The sequence below is a fragment of the Schistocerca cancellata genome, chromosome 4, assembly GCF_023864275.1.
Source record: "Schistocerca cancellata isolate TAMUIC-IGC-003103 chromosome 4, iqSchCanc2.1, whole genome shotgun sequence".
NCBI classification, from domain to species: Eukaryota; Metazoa; Arthropoda; class Insecta; order Orthoptera; family Acrididae; genus Schistocerca; species Schistocerca cancellata.
In genome coordinates, this window is record NC_064629.1 from 705,861,625 (window position 1) to 705,887,558 (window position 25,934).

At 42.1% G+C, this 25,934-nt stretch overlaps 1 protein-coding gene across 1 annotated transcript in view; it reads left to right on the top strand.

Moving 5' to 3' along the window:
- The first annotated feature begins 275 nt into the window (after nucleotides 1-275).
- The window catches only part of LOC126184392 (homeobox protein engrailed-1-B-like), a 378,341-nt gene continuing 352,682 nt past the window's right edge, over nucleotides 276-25,934 (top strand). Inside the window, exons 1-2 of the mRNA XM_049926776.1 lie at nucleotides 276-285; nucleotides 14,297-14,782. Coding sequence (XP_049782733.1) covers nucleotides 276-285; nucleotides 14,297-14,782 — 496 coding nt within the window. The remainder of the gene's footprint in view (nucleotides 286-14,296; nucleotides 14,783-25,934) is intronic.

The window sequence follows — 25,934 nt, forward strand, 5'->3', positions numbered from 1 at the left end:
TTGAATAACGCTAAATCCCAATCTTCCTTCCGTCTTTCCAATACACTTTGCAACTCCGTGTACATACATACCACTATTCCTCCAAAATTCGGCATTGAACCATTTTCTATTGCACCTCACCCTTCAGCAATAAAATCACAATTTTTTCTTAACTGTTAAGTCGATGACTATGGGCTTATACGTATGAGACACAAACTATAAGATTTCACACAAAGTGTTTGAAAGGTGCTCCAGAGCAGAGAGGTAACCATGTTTACACGGGTAATCAGGTGCGGATGGGCGAAGGTAATAGCTTAATAATTTTGTTTGGAACAAAACCGCAGATAACAAATTGGTAGAAAACATACTGATTTAAAGAGTCTACTGATGTAAACAGTGTACAGAAATGGTAACCTATTATGATAAGTTAATCACAACTCAGGTTAGAAACCTTGTAAATAGTTAATTAGGTAACAAAACTATATAGGCAACATTGTACCAATACGGATGAAAAAATAAATCCCTGACAGTGTGCACACGTCCTACACGATATGGATTGATGTGTACACTAATGTTCATTAATGTACTGCTGCAGCCTTCTGGCGATAAACATATTTAAATATTACACTTGTTTTGTGACTGGTAGTTGATTTATAAATTTCGTACGCAGGGTGATTCCGTGATAACGTCACAAACTTTCAGGGATAATGGGGAAGGGTGAACGTATCAATTTCAGGTAATGGACCTTGCTCCGGAAATAACAGAATCGAAAGTTATAAGCGAAAATCCTTGTGATACCTCCGAGAGCAGATTACACGTATCGGGACTATTGTTGCTGAGATTGTAAGTATGAAACTTTTAGAGATGGAAATATAGACTAAAACAAGGAAATCTGTTTAGCAAATATGGGCTCTGAAGAGCATACCTTAAGAGCTACGTGCGATTGTTCAGTAGAAGGGACGTGTTTCGAAATAGGGAAGATGTACAAGCGATCATAGCTCTTAAGGCATGCTTTGAAAGCCTGTATTTACTGGGCTTCCTTCCTTGTCTGGGTCCATACTACATCCTTCAGAAATATGGAAACCCGAGAGCTTGCAATAGAAGAGATGTGTTTCACAGTATCGAAAACAAACAAGTACCCATTACTATTAAGGTATGCATTTTAGTGCCCGTGTTTACTAGACATCTTGATCTTGTATTGGTCCATACTACCACCTCTGAAAATTGCCTACCCTACAGTCTTAGAAACAGGAGTATGGGTACATGTATTTCAGTGTCAGAAGTATCAGAACGATTTTAGCTTAAAATTTTTGGTGCGGTCGCTTCCGGATATGCTTCCCTTACCTCAAACTGATACATTTTCCTATCTCCATTATCCCTGAAAGCTTGTAACATCATCATAGAATCGCCCTGTATAGTCATACAACCATTCGACATGTTATACAGTAATAAAATAACTTTAGCACTGAATTCTTTTTCAATGCAAATAATAGGACGATATTGGTAATGAGGAGTAGCAAAAATACAGTAAGGGACATATTACATCTCAAACACGGAGCAAATACAATACAAGAGATTTTACTCTTTAAGAAACAGAATGAAACGTTATAACCGGACGGAGCGAGGTTTGAAAGACAGACTAGTTTGGATACTGAAAAGAGAGACTGAAAGCATTTAAAGTAATTTTTCACAGAAAAATTTTCAGATGGAAAATTTGTTCAGAGAACAGTTTTTGACGTTGCTAAGCAACAGTCATACAGTAATTTTTAAATGAACACACCGCCATTTAACTGTATTGTGTTTATTTAATTAAGACCCAGATTTCGGCCTTTTATGCCATTTTCAAGTGATTGAGCTTATGTCATTAACATATATTGCACGACATCAAGCTCAAAATTGGTCATAAATTAAGAAGAATATTGCCTCCCCACGAAATGTCAGATGAACACATGTACTAGGTCGTAATTAAATAAACAACAATACAGGTAAATGGCGGTGTGTTTGTTCTGAGACGCTGCCGTAAAAAGATGTGTTAAATAGAACCTGACTAGGGAAATGTCTCTGGAAAAATTTCATCAGATGAACAGTAGATAAGTTTAACATGCCATGATGCTTACTGCCTTTGTTGATATGATAGATTTGAGGTGAGAGGATATCATGCGCCTGCCAAGCAACTGAACAGTTAAATATTTTGGATACTTCTACATAGTTTAACTGCAATAAAATCACAAATATAGTTGAGATAATAAAATAGTGTGTACACGCACTAGGAATTATCAAAAGAACTTTATCTGGGCGGGTCAACACTGAATCAATTGCGTGCTTTTGTAGAATTATGGGAGGCCTCCCATTTCTCTAGGGAGCGAAGCCAACAAATTTAACAAGCCGGAAATATGTAACTGCATTCACTTTTGCAGTGTGAAGATACTGACCAAATGCGAGCCGGATGAATAAATTCGAAGGGATGGTTAAGGGGTTCCCTTAAAGAAACTGTATGCCATCTCGCTGCTCGTTAAATACCCTTTGATGAAATGCATAACAAATCATTTTAAAACATTATAAGTCTGTTACAAGCCATATTCAACGGATTAGAAAACACATAAAAGACGGAAAGACCATTTTTGTACATGTCGTAGACTTAACAGCCTCCAGGCGACTAATATTTTATAATGATGAAATTCTCCTTCCGCTCACCGGTCATAACTGTCTTATACTTTCTAGATGCTAAAGAGTTGGTAATTACTGAACAGATTTGTGACAATTGTGTGTATAATTTTCTGGCGTCCAGTTTCGCCTTCATACGATTGTTTTTGAACCATGTCGGAGATAATTCCCTCCCAACTTCCTGTATATCTAATTGTCTCGATTTCCATGGAGCGTTGAGCCCTAACGAAAGAAATTACTGTTCGGTTCAAATGAGCTTCTCTTAGGGCCTCTCGAGGAATCTCATTTCTGAGTTTATTTTCGCGCTGAGTAGAGAGGGGAAGTAGCAGTAATTTCCACCGCATTCATTACAGAAAGCTTGGCACGTCCTTCTGCTCTTCATAATGCCAGTTTTAATCGTCCACTTTGATGGGCTTTTGAATATTGCGACGCTATATACAATTCTCTTTACTACTCTCCAATCCAAGTCCTCCAGCAGAATATACTTGCACGTGAGCTATGTCTTTCTGTTTCCTTTACGTCGTCGCCATTAGTTGTTGGGGAACTTCTCAATTATTGGAATTCAGTTACCTTCGACGGCCCTTCTGTCCTTGTGCTTACATTAAGTTTCACTGTTTGCGGATGCGCGTGTTACAAAATTGACGCAGACAATCAGCTAAGGAAAACACAATCGCTTGGGGCGCAAATTAGGCTGAATCTTTCGCGATACGCAACCATGACACCACTTGCGCAATAAGCATTACTGCAAAAGCACAGCCGTCCACATGTTATTACAAATATGAAGAAGACAGGGCTACTACTTTTGTATATTTACATCTAATGACAGCACTATTGCAGCTAAATTAAATTCAGAAGCATAAGGAGGTGTCGGGTACCAACTACACCGTCACTTTTCATGACTTACCGCACTTCTTGCGTCGGGAAGGAAGTCTTGTGCTTGGATGTGTAGCTGGTACAAACATGTACGTAAACAGTCGACCGAAATGAGGCATTCGACAATATCGTAAATCTGAAGTAGCTGAGAATTTCGTTTTTGACACGATATGCGTTACCTGTATTGCACACATCAAGAGGTAGCTGCTGATGACAGTAAAGTAATAAAATATAAAAAATTTAAGAGTTCGTGAAAGTTCATTATTTTCGTTCTAATTGCTGTTTAATGTATTATCAACTATCTAGAGCAGTAAAGAAGTTTTGACAACGGTAAGAAAGGAATCGGTAGTGGAATTCTGTAAAAGTCATATACGAATTCGTGATCTGCAAAGATAGCAGGAAAAGGTTCAAAAATGGTTCAAATGGCTCTGAGCACTATGGGACTTAACATCATAGCTCATCAGTCCCCTAGAACTTAGAACTACTTAAACCTAACTAACCTAAGGACATCACACACATCCATGCCCGAGGCAGGATTCGAACCTGCGACCATAGCAGTCCCGCGGTTCCGGACTTCAGCGCCTAGAACCGCACGGCCACTGCGGCCCCAGGAAAAGGTTTATCGCAGTTGAAGCGAACTGCTCGTGGATACGGATCCATTGTATTACGACTGAGTTAATGTGTTCTGTGAAATTATGTACGGAAATCGCTGGTGAAAATTATTTAGTCATTGAGCTCTTTCTGGTAGATTAAAACGATGTGGGACTCGAACCCGGATCTACGGCCGCGAGTGGCAGGTATCCGGTTACGAGTCCAGATCCGGCACGCAATTTTAATCCGTCAAGTAGATAAGTGTCACTGGACACTCCACTTGGACGAGTGAAAGTTTCAGTCGAGAACATCGTGACTTATTTTACAGGCCAAAAACATGGTTCGTAGAGGTACTGCTTTCTGTATGGCAAAGAGAGACTAAGAAGTACGTGAGAACTCGTCACGGCAATAAACTGGATGATTATGAAAGGCCACAGCTGTTGTGGTAGTAAAGACTGATAGGCTAAGCTGCACGTGATATTACTCAGAAGGAAAATGAGTGGCTTCGTAGACGTCTTACTTGTGCAAAGATGTTGCCGTTGGAATGTAAATCGGGATAACAGAGCTTGCTTAAGATTTGGAATATCTGTTTAAATAATACAAAATCTGTAACGAGAATGCTGTTTTCCACAAAAAATGTGGGACAGTATGAACACCTAAGGAGTTATTTGTACAGGCTCGCACCTTCAGCTGTAACACGTGCGGTATGACACAGACAATGAATTTCTGTGTTATAGTTGGCTTACACTGTATTTATCAACTGTACTGAATTTACTGTGCATGAACTCTATGGATGTAACACTACTAAAATATTATCAAAATGAACACACATACTATCGTATGATTAGAGATAGTTAGTGGCGAAATATGCATGTTGTACAATTAAACAGTTACTTTGATTTTAGAATAGATGCATGTCTCCCTGGTCCCTAGTAACAGAGTGATGGGAGAACATACAAGAGCAGATACACAACAGCGGTCATCAACAGTGGTTATATCAAAATTGGTTCATGCAGAATTTTATAGAGCCGTACGGCAGTCTGATGCTGGTAGTTACTTACCGATGTATTAGCACTCATAAAAAGTAATCGGTTTACAAATAGCCCGAAAGTACGTTACAGCAAATGAAAACGTATGTGTTTAATATCCTCAACCATGTCAGAGAAGGTCCATCATTCATTAGTTGCTAAAACGTTTGTATGACGACCACTTTTAACTGATTCGTATTACATATGCCTTGTCACCTATAGAGAGCTATACTTCCACAAAATAGCGGTGAAAAGTGTTAATAAGGGCATGTGCAACTATTAATAGTGAACAAGAGGCGTTGCGAACGTGGCATTTATCACATGTTCTACGTTCTGGAAGTTTGTCTTGCACATGCAGCCAAGCGAATAGTGTGTTTGGCTGCGAGGGCATTGCTGTGACATGTTGTGCTTCAGAGAGAAAGAGAAGCTATTTCTGAACTCGTTCAAACGAAGAATGGAAAACGAAGCATAGTGTTTTCCAGCTCGCATTGTTCTCATGTGGCAGTAATGGTGCAGAAAAAGGAATGAAGTCTCGCTGGGTTATTACGCCACAATCAGCTCCAAACAGCACCTTCGCTTCGTCGTTTGAGATGTACTGTAAAACATCTGCCAGTATTATCAACCACGACAGTTTGGTCGTCCTCACTGCGATCAGGCGGACGGAGTGGTCTATTAAAATTATACCTACAACTGTACCTTTGTCGAATAGCCGCCGCGCTTTCGGTTGGCAGCTACAACCGCTACTGATCTCCCTTTTGAGACACAACAGAGTAATACCCTACAATTTGGACAAGATGCACATCTCAGTGTTCCAAACTTTTAGGGTCAAAATTGAGTATTTTATCCTTTTTGGACCTTATTGAAGTCTGTGGCCGTTGAGGATTGTTAGTGCAGAACGCAACCATGCACAAATGCTTTTAAGAAGCTTTCTTTTAATGACTTTACCTGCTTCGATATATCCCGCCCTCTTCACATGGTTACAATTTTTTAAATTATGGTAATATATTCGTAAGCAGTATGTATCATCCGCTTCTGCACTGCATAAGAACCTTTGAGTAGTTAGTGCCACTTTATATGTTGCTTGGATTACTTGAAAAATACGGAAAAATATGCACCCGTAGGCATGTTAGCAAATTTTGCTGTGTTATTTCAGCCATCCACACATCATATAAATATTGTCGCAGTTGTGCGACTAGATACGTGATTTCCTGTCAGAAAGGTCACAGTTAGTAGTAATTGACGGAAAGCCATCGAATGAACAGAAGTTACGTATGGCGTTCCCCAGGCAAGTGTTATAGGCCCTCTGCTGTTCCTAATCTATTTTAACTATTTAGGAGATAGTCTAAAAAATCCTCTTAGATTGTTTGCGTATGACGCTGACGTTATATTCTAGTAAAGTCATCAGAAGATAAAAAACAATTGCAAAATTATTTAAATGAGATATCAGTATAGTGCGAGAAGCGGCAACTGACTAAACAATAATGCGTGTGTAGTCCTATAAATGAGTAGTGAAAGGTATCTGTCAAATTTCGGTTACACGATAAATAACACAAATTTAGAATCTATCGATTCAACTGAGTGCCTAGGTATTACAACTACGAAAAACTCAGATTGGAACTATCACACAGAGCGTGTTGTGGGGAAGGAGAACCAAAGACTGCATTTTATTGACAAAACGATTAGAAGATGCAACAGATCCGTTAAAGAGACTGCCTACACTAAGGTTGTCCGTCATTCGGTGGAGTACTGCTGCACCGTGAGGGATCCTTAGAAGATAGGATTGACGGAAGACACTGCAAAAGTTCAAAGAAGAGGAGCCCGTTTTGTATTGTTGCGAAGTAAGAGAGTGACTCCTATATAACACGTGAGCTGTGATGGCAATCATTAAAACAGAGGAGTTTTTCGTTGGGGCGAGGGCTTCTCATGAACTTTCTTCTCCGTGTGCCAAAATATTTTGTTGACTCCCACCTCCACGGGGAGAAATGACATCGTAACAAAATAAGAGAAATCAGAGCCCCCGCAGAAAAAATAAGTAATTCCTTTTTTCCAAGTGCTACTCGGGAGTGGAACTGTAAAAAAATGGTCTGAAAGTGGTTCGATGAACCCTCTTCCAGGCACTAAAGTGTGAGTTGTAGGGTAGCCACTTAGATGTAGATGCAGAACTAATCAAATAGTCTTGCGCAGTGCAGGAGCAGATGCATGCTGCTGACGAATATATTACCGTATTAAATACTTGTAGTCATCTGAAGATGGGTGTAAATGGCCGAAACCGGTAATAGCGTTAAAATAAAGCTTTTTAAAAGCATTTGTGGCTGGTTGCGTACCATTGAGTACGTAATTTTTTATTGGAATGAACAAACTTAAACTCACAGCAACAGTTCAAAATCACGGCGACTGGTCTCAGTGGGTACATTAAAACGACGCATAGAATTTGTCCGCACCCTCTCCACTATCCCCGTTATCTGTTGCACCATCGTCGTCTCGTCAGCGGCTGCTACTCGTCGGTTATCTTTTGTATTATCTTTATTGCTTCGCAGTTCAGATGTGGAGATGCCTTTGACAGCTTAGCACACCAATCCTGGTATGAAACATCCTGCCACGTAGATCTCACATAATAGGGGGTGAAGGACGTGACTGGACAGGCGAAGTTAGGGTCTCTGACGTTCTCATTTCACAGTTTCCAACGTTCCAGCTCAAAATGCAAGACAACAACTGAAGGAGCTGTGAGATAGAGTGTACGATCTTCTGCTGTTCCACAACCACATCAGCTAGAACTTTACCAACCAGTTCCTCTCTAGTTTCTACTGGAATTTCGCACACGCCGACTTCATTTAACCTATAAAATATACGCCATGAGTAATTCGTGTGAGGGAAGTGTCTGTAGAGCACTTATGTACATCCATCTACATCCTACACCGAGTCGGCTGTGATATATGTATATCACACCATTGATGCGCATTGCGTACCATTGGTACGCATTACTCCTGGCATTTTCATGTTTGGCCACTGTTTCCAAAACACTCCGTTCAGGATCAAATGGTTCAAATGGCTCTAAGCACTATGGGACTTAACATCTGAGGTCATCAGTCCCCTACACTTAGAACTACTTAAACTTAACTAACCTAAGGAGATCACACACATCCATGCCGGAGGCAGGATTAGAACCTGCGCCGTAGCAGGCGCGCGGTTCCGAACTGAAGCGCCTAGAACCCTTGGCCACAGCGGCCGGCGTTCAGGATCCTGCGTGAAACTTTGACCCTAGATGTTGGGGACAGTCTGTATATACCGACAACACCAGGAGCGAAACAGGAAACGTCGATAGCATCTATTATCAGATGTACACTTACTTGTTAGTTTAAAAGTAGATATGACGCCTAGGTTACTGAATGTGTGGGCATGTTCTAGTAACAACGCGTAGCGGCTGCTACCTCGGAAATACGTCAGACCGATGTCCATGTTGGTTAAGAATATACGGCATCTGCATTAAGTTTTGTATTGTGTACATAAGGTGATAGTCTTTTGTTTGGTGTGAACGGCAGCCATCAATTTACAGTTTCGCACACTCATTGTTCCAGTTTTAACTGGAACAATGAGTGTGCGAAACATGACGACCTCGGACATTCACCATCAAATATGTGAGGTTTACGGCCAAGATAAAATCCGTGGTTCGCATATGGCTGCTAACGCCCAGTTGAACACGCGGAAATATTTACGATGAAGAGCCATTGGTCGACTGCCAAAACCAGCTGAGGAACTGGTGGAAATGGCGATTGCAGAGAACAGACGTATCGCGATGGCATCTCAAACGTTCGTTTTTTCAGAAAATTCTGTATTAAATCATATATAAAGGAAATGGAAGATATGTACAATAAACACTAATTATTGCTGTCTTGTGAGTTATCGGATACCTTTTTTGACGACTCCCTTGTTTAAAATGGTATTGTTTGTTATTTTGCGCCCGCATCTCGTGGTCGTGCGGTAGCGTTCTCGCTTCCCACGCCCGGGTTCCCGGGTTCGATTCCCGGCGGGGTCAGGGATTTTCTCTGCCTCGTGATGGCTGGGTGTTGTGTGCTGTCCTTAGGTTAGTTAGGTTTAAGTAGTTCTAAGTTCTAGGGGACTTATGACCACAGCAGTTGAGTCCCATAGTGCACAGAGCCATTTGAACCATTTTTTTGTTATTTTGCGGTTGACGAGTCAAACTTCTTGCTTCGATTAATACACAATTACATGTACTACATGACCCGAAAAAGAAAAACGCTAAAATGCCACATATTGACACTTTACTAAAAAGGAAGTCTATTTCTATAAATCGTAACTTTTCGAGAAAAACGAACTTAAGTACTTCTTCTGTGTACTGCAAATAATCCAGATATCATGCATGGATGGTAACATTTTGTATTAGAATATAATTACCACTAGATAACTGCAGCTGAAAGTAAATTTGCCTTGCATTGGCTGCTATGGTGGAAGGAAACTCTGTTATTGTTGGGCAGCTGGGATTTTGAGGAAAACTGGGCAATGCCAACATTATAATTTTTCATCGCAAGAATTTTTTAAGAAAATACCTTGCATGCACCGCACCCACAAATATTTACGTAACTACAGCATTTGCTTCGTTTCCAGCACTAGAGCAATGTATCTCTCATCTTCATTAAGTTCATGCTCTGATATTAGATTTAGGCAGAAAGCATGGCGCCCAGAAACTACCTGTATGTATAGAAGTAATGTAATGAGTTTCTTTATCTTTGCCTTCCACATATGCAGCTCATGGACATTTTCAGTGTTTGCCTTCGTCCGTCATTTCAGTCTGGTTATCAGCTTTAAATCTATCTCATATTTGGCCAGTGCTTCTTTCTTATATCAAAATTTATAATATATTTATATAAACATTTCCAGGAGGTCTGTTCCATAATGAGCTGCAACTCGTTTTCCCAGCAAGAACCATAACTACAGATTACTTCAGTGTGAAGTTATATGCTGAAATTTTCCCCTTTTCTTATATTTCACTACACATAAATTTTAAATCAGAACTTTTATACGCAAGTATGTAACCAAGTTTTGTGTTTTTTCACACTTTTATTGTCTCTGGAGATGTAAACGTGAAACTGCAAATAATATTCAATACTCAATGGACATGGCCCATTATATTGCTGAAGAAAGCGAGCTCACTTCCTAGAAGTACACAGATATATTAACAGATGGCGGGGTGGTATACATCCCATTTTTCCTGGCAGGTCTCTGTCTTGGCTACAAGAAGCAATGTCTAACTCAAAAATGGCCCACTTTTTTACTCAAATGCCCATATGTTCTCAGGTTAAATACGCGGAACAACGACGTAGGGATAATCACAGTAAAAGAACTGGTTTTTTTTTTCTAAGAATGATGCAAAAAAAAATGGCTCTGAGCACTATGGGACTTAACTTCTGAGGTAATCAGTCCCCTAGAACTTAGAACTACTTAAACCTAACTAACCTAACTAACCTAAGGACATCATACTGCCCGAGGCAGGATTCGAACCTGCGACCGTAGCGGTCGGCGGTTCCAGACTGTAGCGCCTAGAACCGCTCGGTCACCCCGGCCGGCAAGAATGATGCAGCTTTAATACAAAGGCAGGATGAAAAACAGAACTCTGGTGACCAGATCGCAGTTCACATTTTCAATTCCTACTTGTGAAGACGAGTACGGTTGGTTGCACTGATGCTCTAGACACCTATAAGTAATGTGACTCTCTTGGTGAATTGCCACAGCATCTGTGAATGTTGTGCCACATTGCGAGTAGTGGTCTTAGGCTTCTGACTGATGAGAATAATTGTTTTCGGCTGACGTTTGGCTCTCGGGCTACATCTTTGTTCCGGTGCCGAAACTGTTCAGGCCGTCCGATAGCTTCTCATCTGTACGTGTCGCCAGTTAACAGCAAACCCAACATTCTCCTTTAAGAGCGTGGAATTATATAGCTACTGCAATACAGTTCTGTACCATCAGCCATTTGTAAAATTGCAGTCATGTACTGCAAGACATCTCAAGAGCTGTTCTTTAAGTTAGATACGGTGACAAGGATAGCTGTTTACACATAATAAATCTATTTGAGACTTATTGCCGTATTTTCTTTAAAAATAATGAATTGCTTGTATAAATTCGTAACTTTTCGAAGTCTGATGAGTTTGGAGGAGTAAAGGTGTTTGTAGACAACGGGCTGTCGTTCTTCGAAAATTTCTGCTGGTAACGAGTGAACTCTGCCAGCATGGCAAAATTAGTGGCGTGTACATACGGGAGAAAAGGGAGACATATGCAGCCTTAGTCGTCCAGTAAGGAGAGTAGGTGGTGCAATTATTTTTGCGGCATATGAGTGGCATTTGAGAACGAGGCGAGAGCCCAGAATTTTCCACTGCCATGCAGGAACAAAGACAAATAACAAAGAGTGATGCATGCGTTGCTGTGGAGCACAACCGGTACCAATGGAGTCGCCTGGGCTTTCGTTTGTTGTCATCCGTAACCAAACATGGTTCAAATGGCTCTGAGCACTATGGGACTTAACATCTGAGGTCATCAGACCCCTAGAACTTAGAACTACTTAAACCTAACTAACCTAAGGACGTCACACGTATCCATGCCCGAGGCAGGATTCGAACCTGCGACCGTAGCAGTCGTGCGGTTCCGGACTGAAGCGCCCAGAACCACTCGTCCTCGGCGGCCGGCTCATCCGTAACCACTGAAGGAGTATCGTCATAAATGCTCTCCGATACAAGTGCTTTCCAGATTTGTTTGAAGTCTGGCTTGATTGGGACATCTTGTTGTACTATCTACAATTTACAGTAATGTGCGTATCCCAGATGTCTAACGCTTCATCAAAACTATTGAAAGATGCGGCCCACACGAACTCCGCAGATTTTTAACTAAGCATCTCCGCAACTCAAAATCTGCCAAAGCTGCCCTTACCGCCAGTACCCCAAACCCGCAACTAGCAGCAGACCTGTGATCTTCTCTTGGCCACTTACCGCAGCACGTCTATAAGCTGTATTGTAGGTGTATAACGGTGCTATGCTAAACAGTACTATTACATTTTATTACAAAAATCAAAAAGGTGAATTTTTATTTTTTATACTCCAGTTGACAAAAGAATGACGAGAATGTGTTTAAGAAAAGAAATTATCTGATAACAAACTTCAATTGCAAGTATTTTTATTCTGAAGGTATTTTTAATCTAAGAGTAACATTTAAGGGTTGTACGAAACAGTATGTGTAATCTGTCGGTTTCACCATTTTGCAATTGAACGATTTTGTTCTGGATCAGTACAGTTTTTATTTGGGTTCCCTGTCAGATTTTGGTATAGAGTCAGAACCGACAATATTTCGCTGAAAGTAAGAGTTTCTCCATAATCTCCCCAACTTAAAAAATGTACGTATTAGGGCGAGAAGATTCACGTATTTGTCGTTCTCCAAAACGCAGAGAATCCGTCTGCTCAAAGGACTGTATGCGTTCTTCTACCTGAAGGGCAAGTTGCGGAATTCGTATACTGAGATCAGTGGTTCCTATCTCGATCTTTTCCAAACTGCGATGTTCGTGTCCGTCCGAAAGGTGTGAGGAACATATTTCTCGATCAGTATTCCTTTTCTTTCACTGAGTGGAACTAAAATGTCGCTACTAAATGGAAAGTATTAATGCAGAAAGTAGTCTATGGACTACTTCCGAATTTGCGACGTTGTAAGACACGTATAAAAGTGGTGGTAAAAAAGCGAAGGTGTAAGAAAATGATGTAGAGTATACTGGTTAGAGTCCCACAGAGAACGGAAGACAAACCAAGGCACCTGCACGGATATCAGAGAAATAATTACAAAATTGATGCAGATAGTGACCCAAAGACCATGAAAACCCAAGCTGTGACACGGAACAGTGCCAAGAGAAGGAAATGCCTTTAGTAGCTGGAGAAATGATAAGAGATTTTAAAAAATAATAATAATTTGAAGTAAGATAATCGGTTGTAAATGCAATCTGCAAAGGCAACACGCAAATAATAGCGTTCTCAATGAGGAATGAGGCAGCATATGGATATACAGTCCCTTAGGAACGAAGTATTTTATCTGTTAGCGTGTTTTAGGACTTAAGGAGAGGACAGAGATCAGTAACACTGCAGTTACCCTGTCTGGGAAAAGGCGTTAGCATCCAAGAAGTAACGAATGTAAAATAAATGGCTCTCAGACGAAGTGTGAGATTTAACGTGTCGGTACCTGAACCGCGGCCACCCTAGCGCCAAGTACTCACATTTCTTTTTGCGCGATCTGCTTCCAGCGGCATCGATTGGACAGCGGAGGGGTCTGTCCGAGGGAGCGAGGGACCGATCGATCAGTCGCGAAAGTCCTCCCCACTAGGAGGAGGTGCGACAAGGATCGCATTTTTGTCGCCGTCCGGGCGACGCAAGAGTACCGGACAATAGCTGCTGCGAGGTGTTCCGCCGGCCGGACATTAGAATCGGGCCCCGTCGATAATCCCAGCGTCGTAGGCGCAGCGACGTAGCCGAGTATTGCTGTCTGCGGCACGTAACTCCCGCTTAATTAGCACATAACTGAAGGAGACCACACAGCGAAAAGTATCTACCTAATTAACCGTCCTCGTCCGTTCGGTGAAATCGTTACTAAAAATGCTACGTCTTTGTTTTCTCCGGAGGAATCACGACATTAACTGAGTCGGACCACACACGTCGACGAGGTAGTAAGGTATGCTCTTATTGGTGGCGGTGGCCACACCCGGTCGGTGGGCGTCACACGACTCCCATTGGCCGGCCGAGGGAGAGGAGTTTTTTTTGCTCCGCCGGCGCTCCCCACCACGCGCCAGCCGGCGGACGCCCCCCTCCACGTGGGCTCTGCCGCAGGTGAAGGGGTAGCTCGCCACCGCCCTCCCGAAAACGGGTCCCGGGCAACGAGGCGTCGTGACGGCGACCGCGTAGCCCGCACGGGGAGGGAAGCGAGCGAAAAGCGCCGCGCGCCGCCGCCGAATTATTTGAAGCCTTTTGGCGGCGGTCGTTAAAGCACGCCGTAACTCGAGCGGCGGACGCACCGCGGGAGGGGCGGGGAGGGGTAACCCAGGATCCGCCCCCGGAGACCACGCCTCCTCGGCGAGTGCGCGCCGCGGCGCTGCGCCGGCGTCGCCTCAGACAGCTGAGCAGCGCGACCGCGATGTGACACGGCTGAGATGGCGTCGACGACGGTGATGGTGCGGGACGCCGCGTCGGTCCACAGCGACGACGACGACGCCGACTCGCTGCTGAGCGTGGGCAGCGAGTCGCTGCCGCCGCCGCCTGTAGCCGCCGCCGCCGCCGCCGAATGCAAGACCTGCTCGGCGTCGGCGTGCTCACCGTCGGCGCCGGCGTCGTCGGGCCCGGCGGCGCCGCTCAGCTTCAGCATCGAGAATATCCTGCGGCCGGAGTTTGGAAAGCGGGCTTCCGTGACGGCCGCCAAAGTGCCGCAGCGGCCGCCGCAGCCGCAGCCGCAGCAGCCCACCGCCGCCACCGCCCCCGGTGCCACCCCCGGCGCCGCCCCCAGCGCCGCCGCGCCCGTCGATCTGTCGCCGGTCGGCGTCTCCGCGTCGTCGCCTCCCATGCTGTGGCCCGCGTGGGTGTACTGCACGCGATACTCGGACCGCCCGTCGTCCGGTGAGTCTGCAGCTGCGCTCCTAAGTATTTCCTCCACCACAACACCTAGTTGGCCTAAAACCACATTTCCTAACCGTCCCAATTTCCATCTGATCCTTGCTGCAGTCTGTCACTGTCAGGCACACTTATAATTTTTGAGTAACTACAGTTCACTTTACCGACACATGACGCACCGATCGGTGCACGAGAGACTATTAGGGACCAGCAGGTGTGGGGAGTGGCCAGATGACAGTAGAGGACCGCCCGCCGGCTGGCGTAAGCTCGTGGAAAGTGAATACAATGCGCGCTCTCAGCGGAAGGTGCTGCGCGAAGGTCAGGGCTAACAATGTGCGTAACGGCCCCGCAGGAACAGAAAAGCCATTCGCAGAGCCTGTTCCTGCTGCAGGGACCGATCTAAGGTAGTTATCGTTTGACAATTCGCCTTCCTTGGTAAACCAACTCGCTTTAATTGCTACATCCACTTGTCACTGTCACTGGCTGTGAGGAAATTCACTCTACATTTTACACGTACACACACACACACACACACACACACACACACACACATTTACATATCAACCACTTTTCACCTACACTATCAGTTGTGAATGATATAATAAAATCGCTAAGTATGTACATTTTCATCTTGGTAAACAAAATTTTACGAAGTGTGTTGATATTTATTTTTAGGCCTAAATTAACTGGCGACATTCTACTAGTATTTTTACAGCTGTTAGTAACATGAAACAGGGAGAGCAAGCTGAAACACTGATGCTTGCTACTATAATTTAGAAAAAAAGCCACATTAGTTACTGTTGATTTTTAATACCTAATCTAATTAATTCTAATACTCAACTGTTCGCGGCGAAACAACTTCCAACGTCAGATCTGATATAATATAATAAAGACTGATCTGTGTCGTAATTGCGTTGATTTTTTTCTGCCAATTGTCAGGTATTTTGTCTGTAAATAAAAAATTTATATGAGCCGGGAGCGTGATATCGTACTTGTACACGCTTTAAATGCCACCACAGTGAAAACGATGAACTTTGATAATATTCTCATTATCCGACACCTACAAAAAAAAAAATCCATAGACCCATTTCACATTCTTTTCTGTACTATGGCGACACTTTGGAGCCGGAAGACAGGCTTCAGAGAACGGTACTAGGTCGAAAAAATTGAACCAAAAAGCTCTCGCGATATTGTGATTAAGGAATACGTGCCAAAGTCAAACAGTATCTTGATTCTAGCAGAAAAGAAGTTAATAGTGGGCTATGCCTTATCCGTAATCCTTGAATTTTGTTGATTAGCAGAATTTTCCTTCAGCACGTCATTTTAATTCCCGCGAATATTATTCCAATGGCAGTTCATAAGATTCCTCGTTTGCACGTAATAGTTCTTACCTTTGCAAAAGGGATACTTTCTTAGTAAGCAGTTGTAAGAGAAAATATGATACACGGCGTTTTAGTGTGAAGTGAGTAGGTTGATTAGAATGTGTTTGTAGTGGGTAGGCACAACCAGTCTGTGAGCTCATTTTACGGTCCACGGAGGCAATGACAGGAGTTACAACCCTCCCCGTGAACTCCAACATTCCCCCAAACGCCAGAATGCTGGGTAGATCATCAAGTAGTACCTGTAGTGTCTTCAGACCTCCGTTTGCATGTTGGATCATCCTTGTTTTCTTCGTCTGTAGTACGTTGCACTATTACAAATTTTATTCCTATCTAGCGGCACAAGCTAGGGGTACATGACAGAGGTTCATTAATGTCACAACCGTTTATAGGAACGTATTTTGCTCGTTGCGATGTGTCTGTGATTATATTTGTAGTATTTGCAGTTGCGCTGAGAACTTGAGGTATGCTTTGTCTGCAACTAAAGAGTCAGAACTCTAAAAGTGTAATTTCTTCCGTTATCTACCACCTTCTTTACGTTTAGACTGCTCTATCGAGTGCAGTATTTATCAGATTAATCAGGGAATTTTTATGCACAATCACAGTAGTGGGAAGTGTCCCTGGTTTGAATCACTTCATTTATTTTTACCAACACTGACCGATTCTAAAAATAGTTCTTCAAAGAATGTGAACTTTTAGTTACATGTGACTGTGTTTCATATTGATTTTAATGTCTTTTCTGTCTGTTAAGCTAGGTTTTCTATCGGAATTATGTTTGTGTGTACAAAAATATCAGGTTGAAACGATAGATGCAAATTATGTTATATAATTTTTCTGGATATTAATTTACGACTAGCATAAACAATGCTTTTATTTTTGCGCGTATTGCGAAGAGCGCACTATCAAAACTTTTAAGAACCTTTTCAACCCCAAAATTCGGCTTCACAAGACTATAGTTCCTCACTAGAAATAGAAGTGACAGTGAATCTTCACTTGATATTTTTCGTTCGACGCCCTTTTGCTTTTATAAAAGTTTTTGTAAGACGCCTGCACTGCTATAGTAACCTTAAGTGAAGCTTATTCAGTATTCACGGAAGAATCACTGTCGTGGTTGTACGTTACTAAGTTCTCTTAAAATTAAATCTGAAAATAAACATGTTTCATACGCTTGAACCTGATTAAAGATTCCTTGTGCAACAAGAACGTGGACCAATTTGGTCGACGAGTCTCCTTTACGCATTTTTATGCCTAAACTCTCCATAACAATTTTATACTAAACAGAGATTGTTTGATTTCGCTTCCAAAGTTAACTATTTCATCCACTATTGAGTATGTTGAGAGGACTGTCAGTCTAAATGAAAATGTTACAATTACTGCGTCAGTTATCAAGGTTTTATGTTTCTATTATGTATTTCGACGGTTTCACCGTCATCGCCAGGTGGAAGAGAGTTATGTGAAAGACTCCTTTCGCCTAAGAGCGACGATGGGATGGTAAGAAAGCTTGGCGAATAAAAAAAATCGAGTGAGTAAAGCAGAAATTATAACATTTTAATTTAGTTTTACAACATCCTCTCTTCCCTACCCTAATCTTAACATTATTATTGTGATGTTTTGAAGTGCACTGAGAATGGAACTTAAGTACGTGAATGTCTTTTCGCGCTCTTACACACTGCATTTGCGTATACATCACTTAGTTTGTAGTGCACCAAGGCTTGGATCCTCCGGCAGATTTAGCTGCAGTAAACTAACGCTTGCTGTCAACTTGTCTCCAACAGAAAGTTTGTACCAGCAGGCTGTTGTCGTCAGATGCTCGACGACGGATGAACTGTGACACAGCTTCAATAAAAGTTACTTGTGTCACTGCAGACGCTTCTCTGTCGCGCTCAGTAATAAAACGCTTGTAGCTCCCGTCTGCGGACAACGGCAACGCACAACGCACACCATTCTGCACCGCGTCAGCTCTGACGAACGCATGCTGCTGTTTTACTTAGCCTAACAGTTGTATCCTCAGTCTGCCACTTTTCTTCAAGCTTATTAGTCTTTTTTTCCATTTATTTTTCACACTGCCAGATAGTATTTGCCAATTTTTCTTTCTTTACTCTTCCCTTTTGACAAGATGAACCCTTTCTTTTATATACGAACCAACATTTTGTTTTCTTAGTGTTCATCCTTTCCCAAATTCGCACCTTACAGTAGCTGCTGTAGGTTTTCCGTCATCACAGAGCGTTCAAAGATTTGAAACAATAGAGATATTGGGGAGTTTCAACACTTCGTGCGAACTCGGTGGAAATACAAGAGCTAATTTCATTGTTTAAGAAATTTCAGTTGTGACCTACCTAATAAAAAATGGTTCAAATGGCTATGAGCACTATGGGGCTTAACATCTGAGGTCATCAGTCCCCTAGGACTTAGAACTACTTAAACCTAACTAACCTAAGGACATCACACACATCCATGCCCGAGGCAGGATTCGAACCTGCGACCGTAGCAGTCCCGCGGTTCCGGACTTCAGCGCCTAGAACCGCACGGCCACCGCGGCCGCAGGAAAAGGTTTATCGCAGTTGAAGCGAACTGCTCGTGGATACGGATCCATTGTATTACGACTGAGTTAGTGTGTCCTGTGAAATTATGTACGGAAATCACAGGTGAAAATTATTTAGTCATTGAGCTCTTTCTGGTAGATTAAAACGATGTGGGACACATCGATGCCCGAGGCAGGATTCGAACCTGCGCTCGTAGCAGTCGCGCGGTTCCGGACTGAAGCGCCTAGAACCTACATAATACACAGGGTGGATCCGAATTCCGTCGACAAAATTTCGGAGGCTGATGTAATCATGGTTCGAAGAACAAAAGTGTCAAACGTTCTAAGTGCTGAACCTCCAGTTTGTGAGGCGAATAAAAAAAATGTAGCTCTTTTTCTTTATAACTTATTTGTATCCAAAAATTTAAGAAGGTGTTCTGATATTACAGAATTATGCTGCTCACTTTATCACTATAAAAATAATGACAGAAATTAGAAAATAAATAATTTATTAAGAACGTTCTAGGTGACATAGCAGGGAACTGTCTTGTTGCTAGTGCCAATGGGAAAGTTTGTGTTTCAAAAGCCATTAAAACTGAGGCATTACGCTTTATTTGTGATAATACAAGTACAGAAACAGAGCAATAATGTTTTAACTAGTAGAGCTATTGCCAACAAAATCCATCTCTCATTTCTTTCAAATTTTTACAAGAGAATAAGAAAATTAAGTTCAAGAAAAATATCTTTCAGTAAAGACTTCTGTTTCTTACACAGCTCCAATCTTGGGATCAAATGTTGCGACGTTAACTGCAGTTTTCTGTTTCTTCGAAAATACCATCGTAACAGTGGAAAAACTTGTAATACACTATCAAAAAATGCGCAAAACAATGACAGAGAGTGATGGATCAAACCTGATATGTAGGCAAAAATGTTGTGATGTGGATACCGCCGCTGCCGAAACAGCATTGCGTCGTTGCGCTAGTCTTCCACTGTATTCAGTGAATTCACATCTGCCAACTCTCCAACAGTAAACTTATCCATACTGCTGTGTGTCACTGTTAACGTGCAACAATCACAGCCGGAGAAACAAACCCGATACGGAACCGAGCAGTATTGAATGCAAGCTTGAAGGCGAAGAGTAAAATGGGCGTTACTGTAGTCAACATCAAGTACGTACAGTTAATGAAACCAGTTTGTTTCCAGACGAGACCCTTACTACGCATACCGTCGACATTTGCACTGTTGGGCAGCTGTAACGTAGATACAAATGCAGATAGTCGTAAGAAATGTAAATACTCTATAAATGTAAATACTCCACAAAGATCCGCCGGTCACGACGAATCCCTTATACCAAAATACTCGTAAGATGTCGGTGAACAACCTCCGAAATTTTGTCGGTGGTACTTGGAAGGTCTATAAGAAAATACCCGAGCAGCCAAGAGGTTAGAAGAGAGGACTGAAAACTCATTAAAAGTAGATAGAGTAGTTCTATTTGCCTATTGCACTGTCGCGAAAATTAAATAATTTAGCCTGAGAAATTTCAAAAAAGGAAGGAAATATCTCCGGGTTGGAGGAGCTTGCGAGCACTTGCCCCAAGAAGGGCATTGAGGTAAACAGTTCCGAAGTCCGGTAGAGAAAAGTCTTGCAAAATTAGCTATCTGCTTCGCTGCGTAAAATGCAAGCGACTGTATGAGCAGAATGAGTGATATAATTCCTCTGAGTCACAGTTCAAAATCGTCTTATCGCCTGCCCGTCTCACAGTACGTCGAAGGATACATAGTTTCGGATAACACGAATTGCAAATTCGAGGAATAACAAACGCACGGGAAAAAGATCGTTTCCGTGGCAATGGAAGCAGTAACAGACCAAATTCGAGGACTTCGAAACTCTTGTTTTTGCAAGGTGCAGACTGTCTGTAACTCTATTCACCAAAGTTTCCGGTTGCACAGTCATGACATAACTCATGAAACGTAACTCATAACTTGAACTATGTTTTTTGTTTCTACTCCTTACTTTCGCAGTGCCTGAGGACTTTCTCGGAAATGGGGATGTCGCCAGATATTATACTTTTACATACTTCCTATTATGTAATGACCTCTGCGTACAGAGTCCATATTTGGACTAACGCGCTGTGTCCGAAGATTAAGACAATTTTTCTTACTAACGGAAAAGAACAATTGTCATATTTAGCCACTTGAAGCCGGACACGGCGGTCTAGCGGTGAAGCGCGTGGCTGGCAATAGGAAGGTCGTGGGAACGAATCCCGGTCGGACGGTGGATTTTTCAGCCTGTCTTTTAACCTAGCATTAACCTCTCAATGATGTGGATATTTGGCAGAAACGACACGCGGTTCGGATTCTATGTTAATCCGTAGGTCCCCTTTTCCCGGGTGGACAACTGGTTAGGTTAGGAACACGTAAATCGCCCAAATGGCGGTCCAATTTTGGGACTTTCATTAGGTCATTGAGCCACACGAGATTATTATTTTTTAGTGTGTGAAGATCACTTTGTTTTGGTGAGACTGACACCAAAATCAGACAGTACATCTGATATCATCGATCACGGTAAATCACGATGACCTACAAAATATGAAATAAAATGGGAGCTGTAGCCAGGTCGAGCAGCTGGAAATTTGTTTATTTTCAGAGAGTCTTAGAAAAACTGAGAGTTTACATCAAATGGTTTGAAATTGTCGCCAATTGATAAACATAAAAAAGTCTTAAAGTACTTTAGTTCGTTGAAGTCGCTGAACGCTACTGCTGTGGCTTAAAAGAAGTTAATTCCTTAAGGAACTGCTGGCGGCGAGGCAATTTACTAGGGATATTTATGTATCTATTAAATAGTTCTTAAGCCTTAAGAGGCTCGTCACTAGGTGGCGATATTTCCGGAAATTACAGCACACTTACAGTGCAAATTGCCACCGACGCCGTTCTTACGACAATTGCCAGAAATGTAACTGGCTTTTGACCATCGTGTTGTGTCCTGAAATTTACTTAATGGAGCAGTAAACATTTCATATAATAAATTCAACTAGCTTCAGTTTGTTCAAGAATTATAACCAGTTTTCAAGTAACGATCATAGAAAATACTGCATAAAACCTCCGAGACATGTTTTCAAAATCTTCTTACTTTCGCACACCAAGGAAATAACTAACTGCATTACCACGTAACAGAATTTCTACGAGTTAAAATGACTCTAGAGAGCACAGCATAACTTTAATGAGATGACACACACACTGGAAAATTATATGTAATACGTGTGAGAATGTGTGCGATGCTAGATAGTACCTTATGAAATAATTGTTATTGCTTTAGTCATTTTTTATTATTATTTATAAGTCATGATTTGTGGTAATAAATGTGACTGAAGCAGTAAAAATTACTTCGTAAATTTATAATACAGTCGCCGAACTCAACCAATTCCATACAACATGGATAAATTTAAGACAGTACTTTGCTGACACATTTACTGTCTTGGGGAAGAAACCCAAGTGATATTTTCTTGAGGTTTTTTGCGAAGGCCATAGGAAATAATACTTCAGTACGTCCGACCTCTTCAGTGGGACGACACAAAGAAGGGAATCACTGATAGAGAAGATGGATAAGATATAGATCAGGGATTGTACTGGAAGCTATTTGAGCGGCAGATCCGCGCCAACGCGCTCGTATGCGAACCGCATCGGGGTGTTAGGGGTCGCCACTCCTTAATCTCTTTCAATAGGAAGCGTACACAGCATGTGTGACATCAACGCTCCCCTCGGGGAAAGACAGCCGTGGGTTAAATCTGCAGGGCGTGGCTGTGAGGGTGAGCTGGGGTGCTGACGCCCTTACAAATCCACTCTCAAAGGACTGGTCGCTGTGTATCTCTGAGGCCTGCGTCTGCACCCCTCACCCCCTCCCCTCCCCCTTTCCCAAACACACCCTCTCTCTCGAATGAGCTAAAATGGCGGCAGTGAATTTTGGAACACAGCACATTGGCAAATATGTAACTGAGCAGCCTTTACTCGTTCCGAACATTCAAGTTACATTAATTCCCACCAGAAACTCATGATGGCTTGTTGTGTTGGATCAGATACACGCACGCTTCGCTTGAGTTTGCAATAATAGCCTAATTGTCACTCTGAAATTAATTATGATAACGTTTAAGCGCGTTCACAGACTGAACAAGTGATTACGAAACATGTATTCTGGCAGCTGAACGAACGTTTTTAAGGCAACCCCATTTCTCCTGAAATCACTGCCTGTACTGAGCTGTAGTCATTTGACTGCGCGATATGTCTGTTCGAAAGGCGTGTTTTCCTTTTCCCCTTCTGGGACTTCTTTTAACTCTTCGTCTATTGCTTGTTGTCTATTGTTTGCAAAGCAAGATGTGCAGCAAATAAACAAGTATTATGCTTGTTACCAACTACTGTTTCGCCACATAGCGTTCATTTATTTTTTCTAAAAAGCAAGGAGCTTTCTGGAACAGTTTTACTGTAGGAACTGGCGCATTCTGACACCTCTGCTCTTATTATACAACCGAAAGGAAAATACTGTAAATCATTCTCATGTGAGTGAGTTATTTTTATCATTTGTTTTTGGCGTAAGAGCTTGTCTTATTTCACTTGTAGAGAGTTCATAATGGAGCTATGAAGCTTCGAGATCGGTCTCCAAATAAATTTCATAAAATTTTAGGTGCTTGGTGGAGGTCCGTCCTGTAAACAATGAATTTTACACCTGGGGTCCAATTGCAAGCAGTCACTATGTAGGAATTCATCAAGTTCATTTATTTGTATTTTCAAGAGTTTCGTTATATGAGCTATACTTGTTCAGTGAGAAGCACTGTGATTTGATTACTTACAAAAGCCTACCCAAACATTGCAACTCTCAGCCCCTACACGGGGTTACCCGTTCATGCTGTGGACAGCAGGCTGTTTCTCGTGTAAGCCACATCCTTTCTACTAATTTTTCTACTTCAAAGCAAGCGGAACCTGATGGTGCACTGTGAACGCCACACACTACTTTTTGTAAATCCGTCTCTCGCGATCCTGGGATTTCGTCGATTCACTAAACCAATTACTCCGGACGAGTGCCAGAATGTTTTCTGTTGCTGTTCCTCAGCATATTTCGTGACACATTCTTCTCGGAGATCGGCTAGAACACCGTCTCTAAAGACACTGCCAAATTCTACCAAAATGCACGGCAGTATTTTAAACCTTCTTGTAATACTGTGCAATATATAACTGTCGAAAGACAATACACCACAGAGGATGCCTTCCTCCGAAATATCTAGATTTTTTTCAACTGTTAAGCATACTTGCCACAGTAAAAAATCATGCATGAAACACAAAACTCGTTTGTTAATAGCCAGTATGGTTTGCTCAGTCCAAACTTTATAGCTGTTTTAAAATATCCACTGCCCAAGAAAATAATGCGAAAGTAAGAATCTGTAAGTACTTGACACCGCGTTATTAATGTAAGAAATTACTGACATTATGCAGAAAAATTATTTGTATAGTATTCGAACCAAACGACGTGATGATGCCGGCTGGAGTGGCCGAGCAAACCGGCACGGTAGCTCAGCGTGTTCGGTCAGAGAGGCGCCAGCCCTCTGTAATAAAAAAACGGAGTAAAAGAAAGAACGATCAACTTGAACGGATGTCGTGTGACGTCCGCCCAGACAAAACGCAACGAACGATACCGAACAAAATGAAGAAAAAAAAAGTATGCAAGAGACCTGGGTTCGATTCCCAGCCTTGTAGAAAAAAAAAAAAACGCGGTTTCTAGGCGCTACAGTCTGGAGCCGCGCGACCGCTGCGGTCGCAGATTCGAATCCTGTCTCTGGCATGGATGTGTGTGATGTCCTTAGGTTAGTTAGGTGTAAGTAGTTCTATGTTCTAGGGGACTGATGACCTCGAAAGTTAAGTCCCATAGTGCTCATTTGCATTTGATGCGATGATATATATTTTTTTAATCCGTAACAAGACCGTTTTCGAATATCACAAGATATAAACAGTTTTGCGTTATAGATTGGGATACAAACTATATCGCATCTCCTTCCTATGAAATATTGACAAAGCGTCAGCACTAAAGTCAGCTCTTGTGGCGGAAGCAAATGAAACGATTCGTCAACACTTTTCCTTCAATTTTTTCCATTGACAGAGAAAGAATCGCTTTCCGGGATACAATACCTCTCACAAAGTGATCAAAGGTTGTTATTTCAGGATCAAAAAACAAATTTGTACTCATTAGCAATATAGATTAGTTTGTTCAGCAAATAAAATTTTACAGCATACTATTTGAACATCACTTTCCAAAAGTTACAAACACAAATGTTTCGAACTGAGCACACCTTCGTTAGACGTTAATGTACTCTGTTTAAAGGTTTAGGGGCGAGACAGCTCTGTTTCGCGACGTTCATTGTCGTCAATAAAGCTTTTATTAAGTACACCCTATGGGTAACGATCGTTTGAAAACCTGCGAAGAGTACGAAATCATTTTGCAGTTAGCTGGCTACGAGCGCCTCCTATCGCTTACAAGTAATCGTATAAATTTTAACAGCTCCACGGAATCATTTTCCGATTTACTACGACATAACTAAAGTTTACAGCTAACGGTAAACTCTGGCGCGACATCAAGTGAAAATGCAAACACTTAGGCTAATGCTGAACTGCGCTGGTAATCCTTTCAGCGTTGCGAGTCATAATTTAATGTTAGGGTATTACTCAGGATTACACATGGACAACCGTGGTGATCGTTATCAGAAACTATCTAATAAAAGTATGAACTTCAAAGGTATCTGCATCGACAGGACGTTAAACTCTGTCCCTTAATGAAACGATGCCATGGTTGGGAGTAAATATTCTGGTTGGCAGCACAGCATTACTGGCTCTGCATTGTCTTGGTGTGACTCACAGGCAGCTTGTGTGCGATTGCTGAACATCTTGCTACGATTCGAAATGGAACTCAGCGCCTTTGCTGGACGGGTGGGTACCGGCTTGTATGTTGACGTTCTATGACATTCCCCTCGTTGCTCGAGCGTGAACAGCGAGCTGGCAAACAAGTTAGTATTTCTGCCAAGACGAGCTTGGCAGACAACATAAGAAATACCACTGTGTTAGTCGACCACAATATTATTGCACCTGGAAGTGAAGGAGATTCGGTCGGCTTATCGTGAGTTTTTATCGTGATATTTCATGAGGACACTCTGAAACACTTGATAGTACGTGCACAACTGTCCTGGAATCTTTCACAGTGCGATGCGTTTTTGTTAGTCACA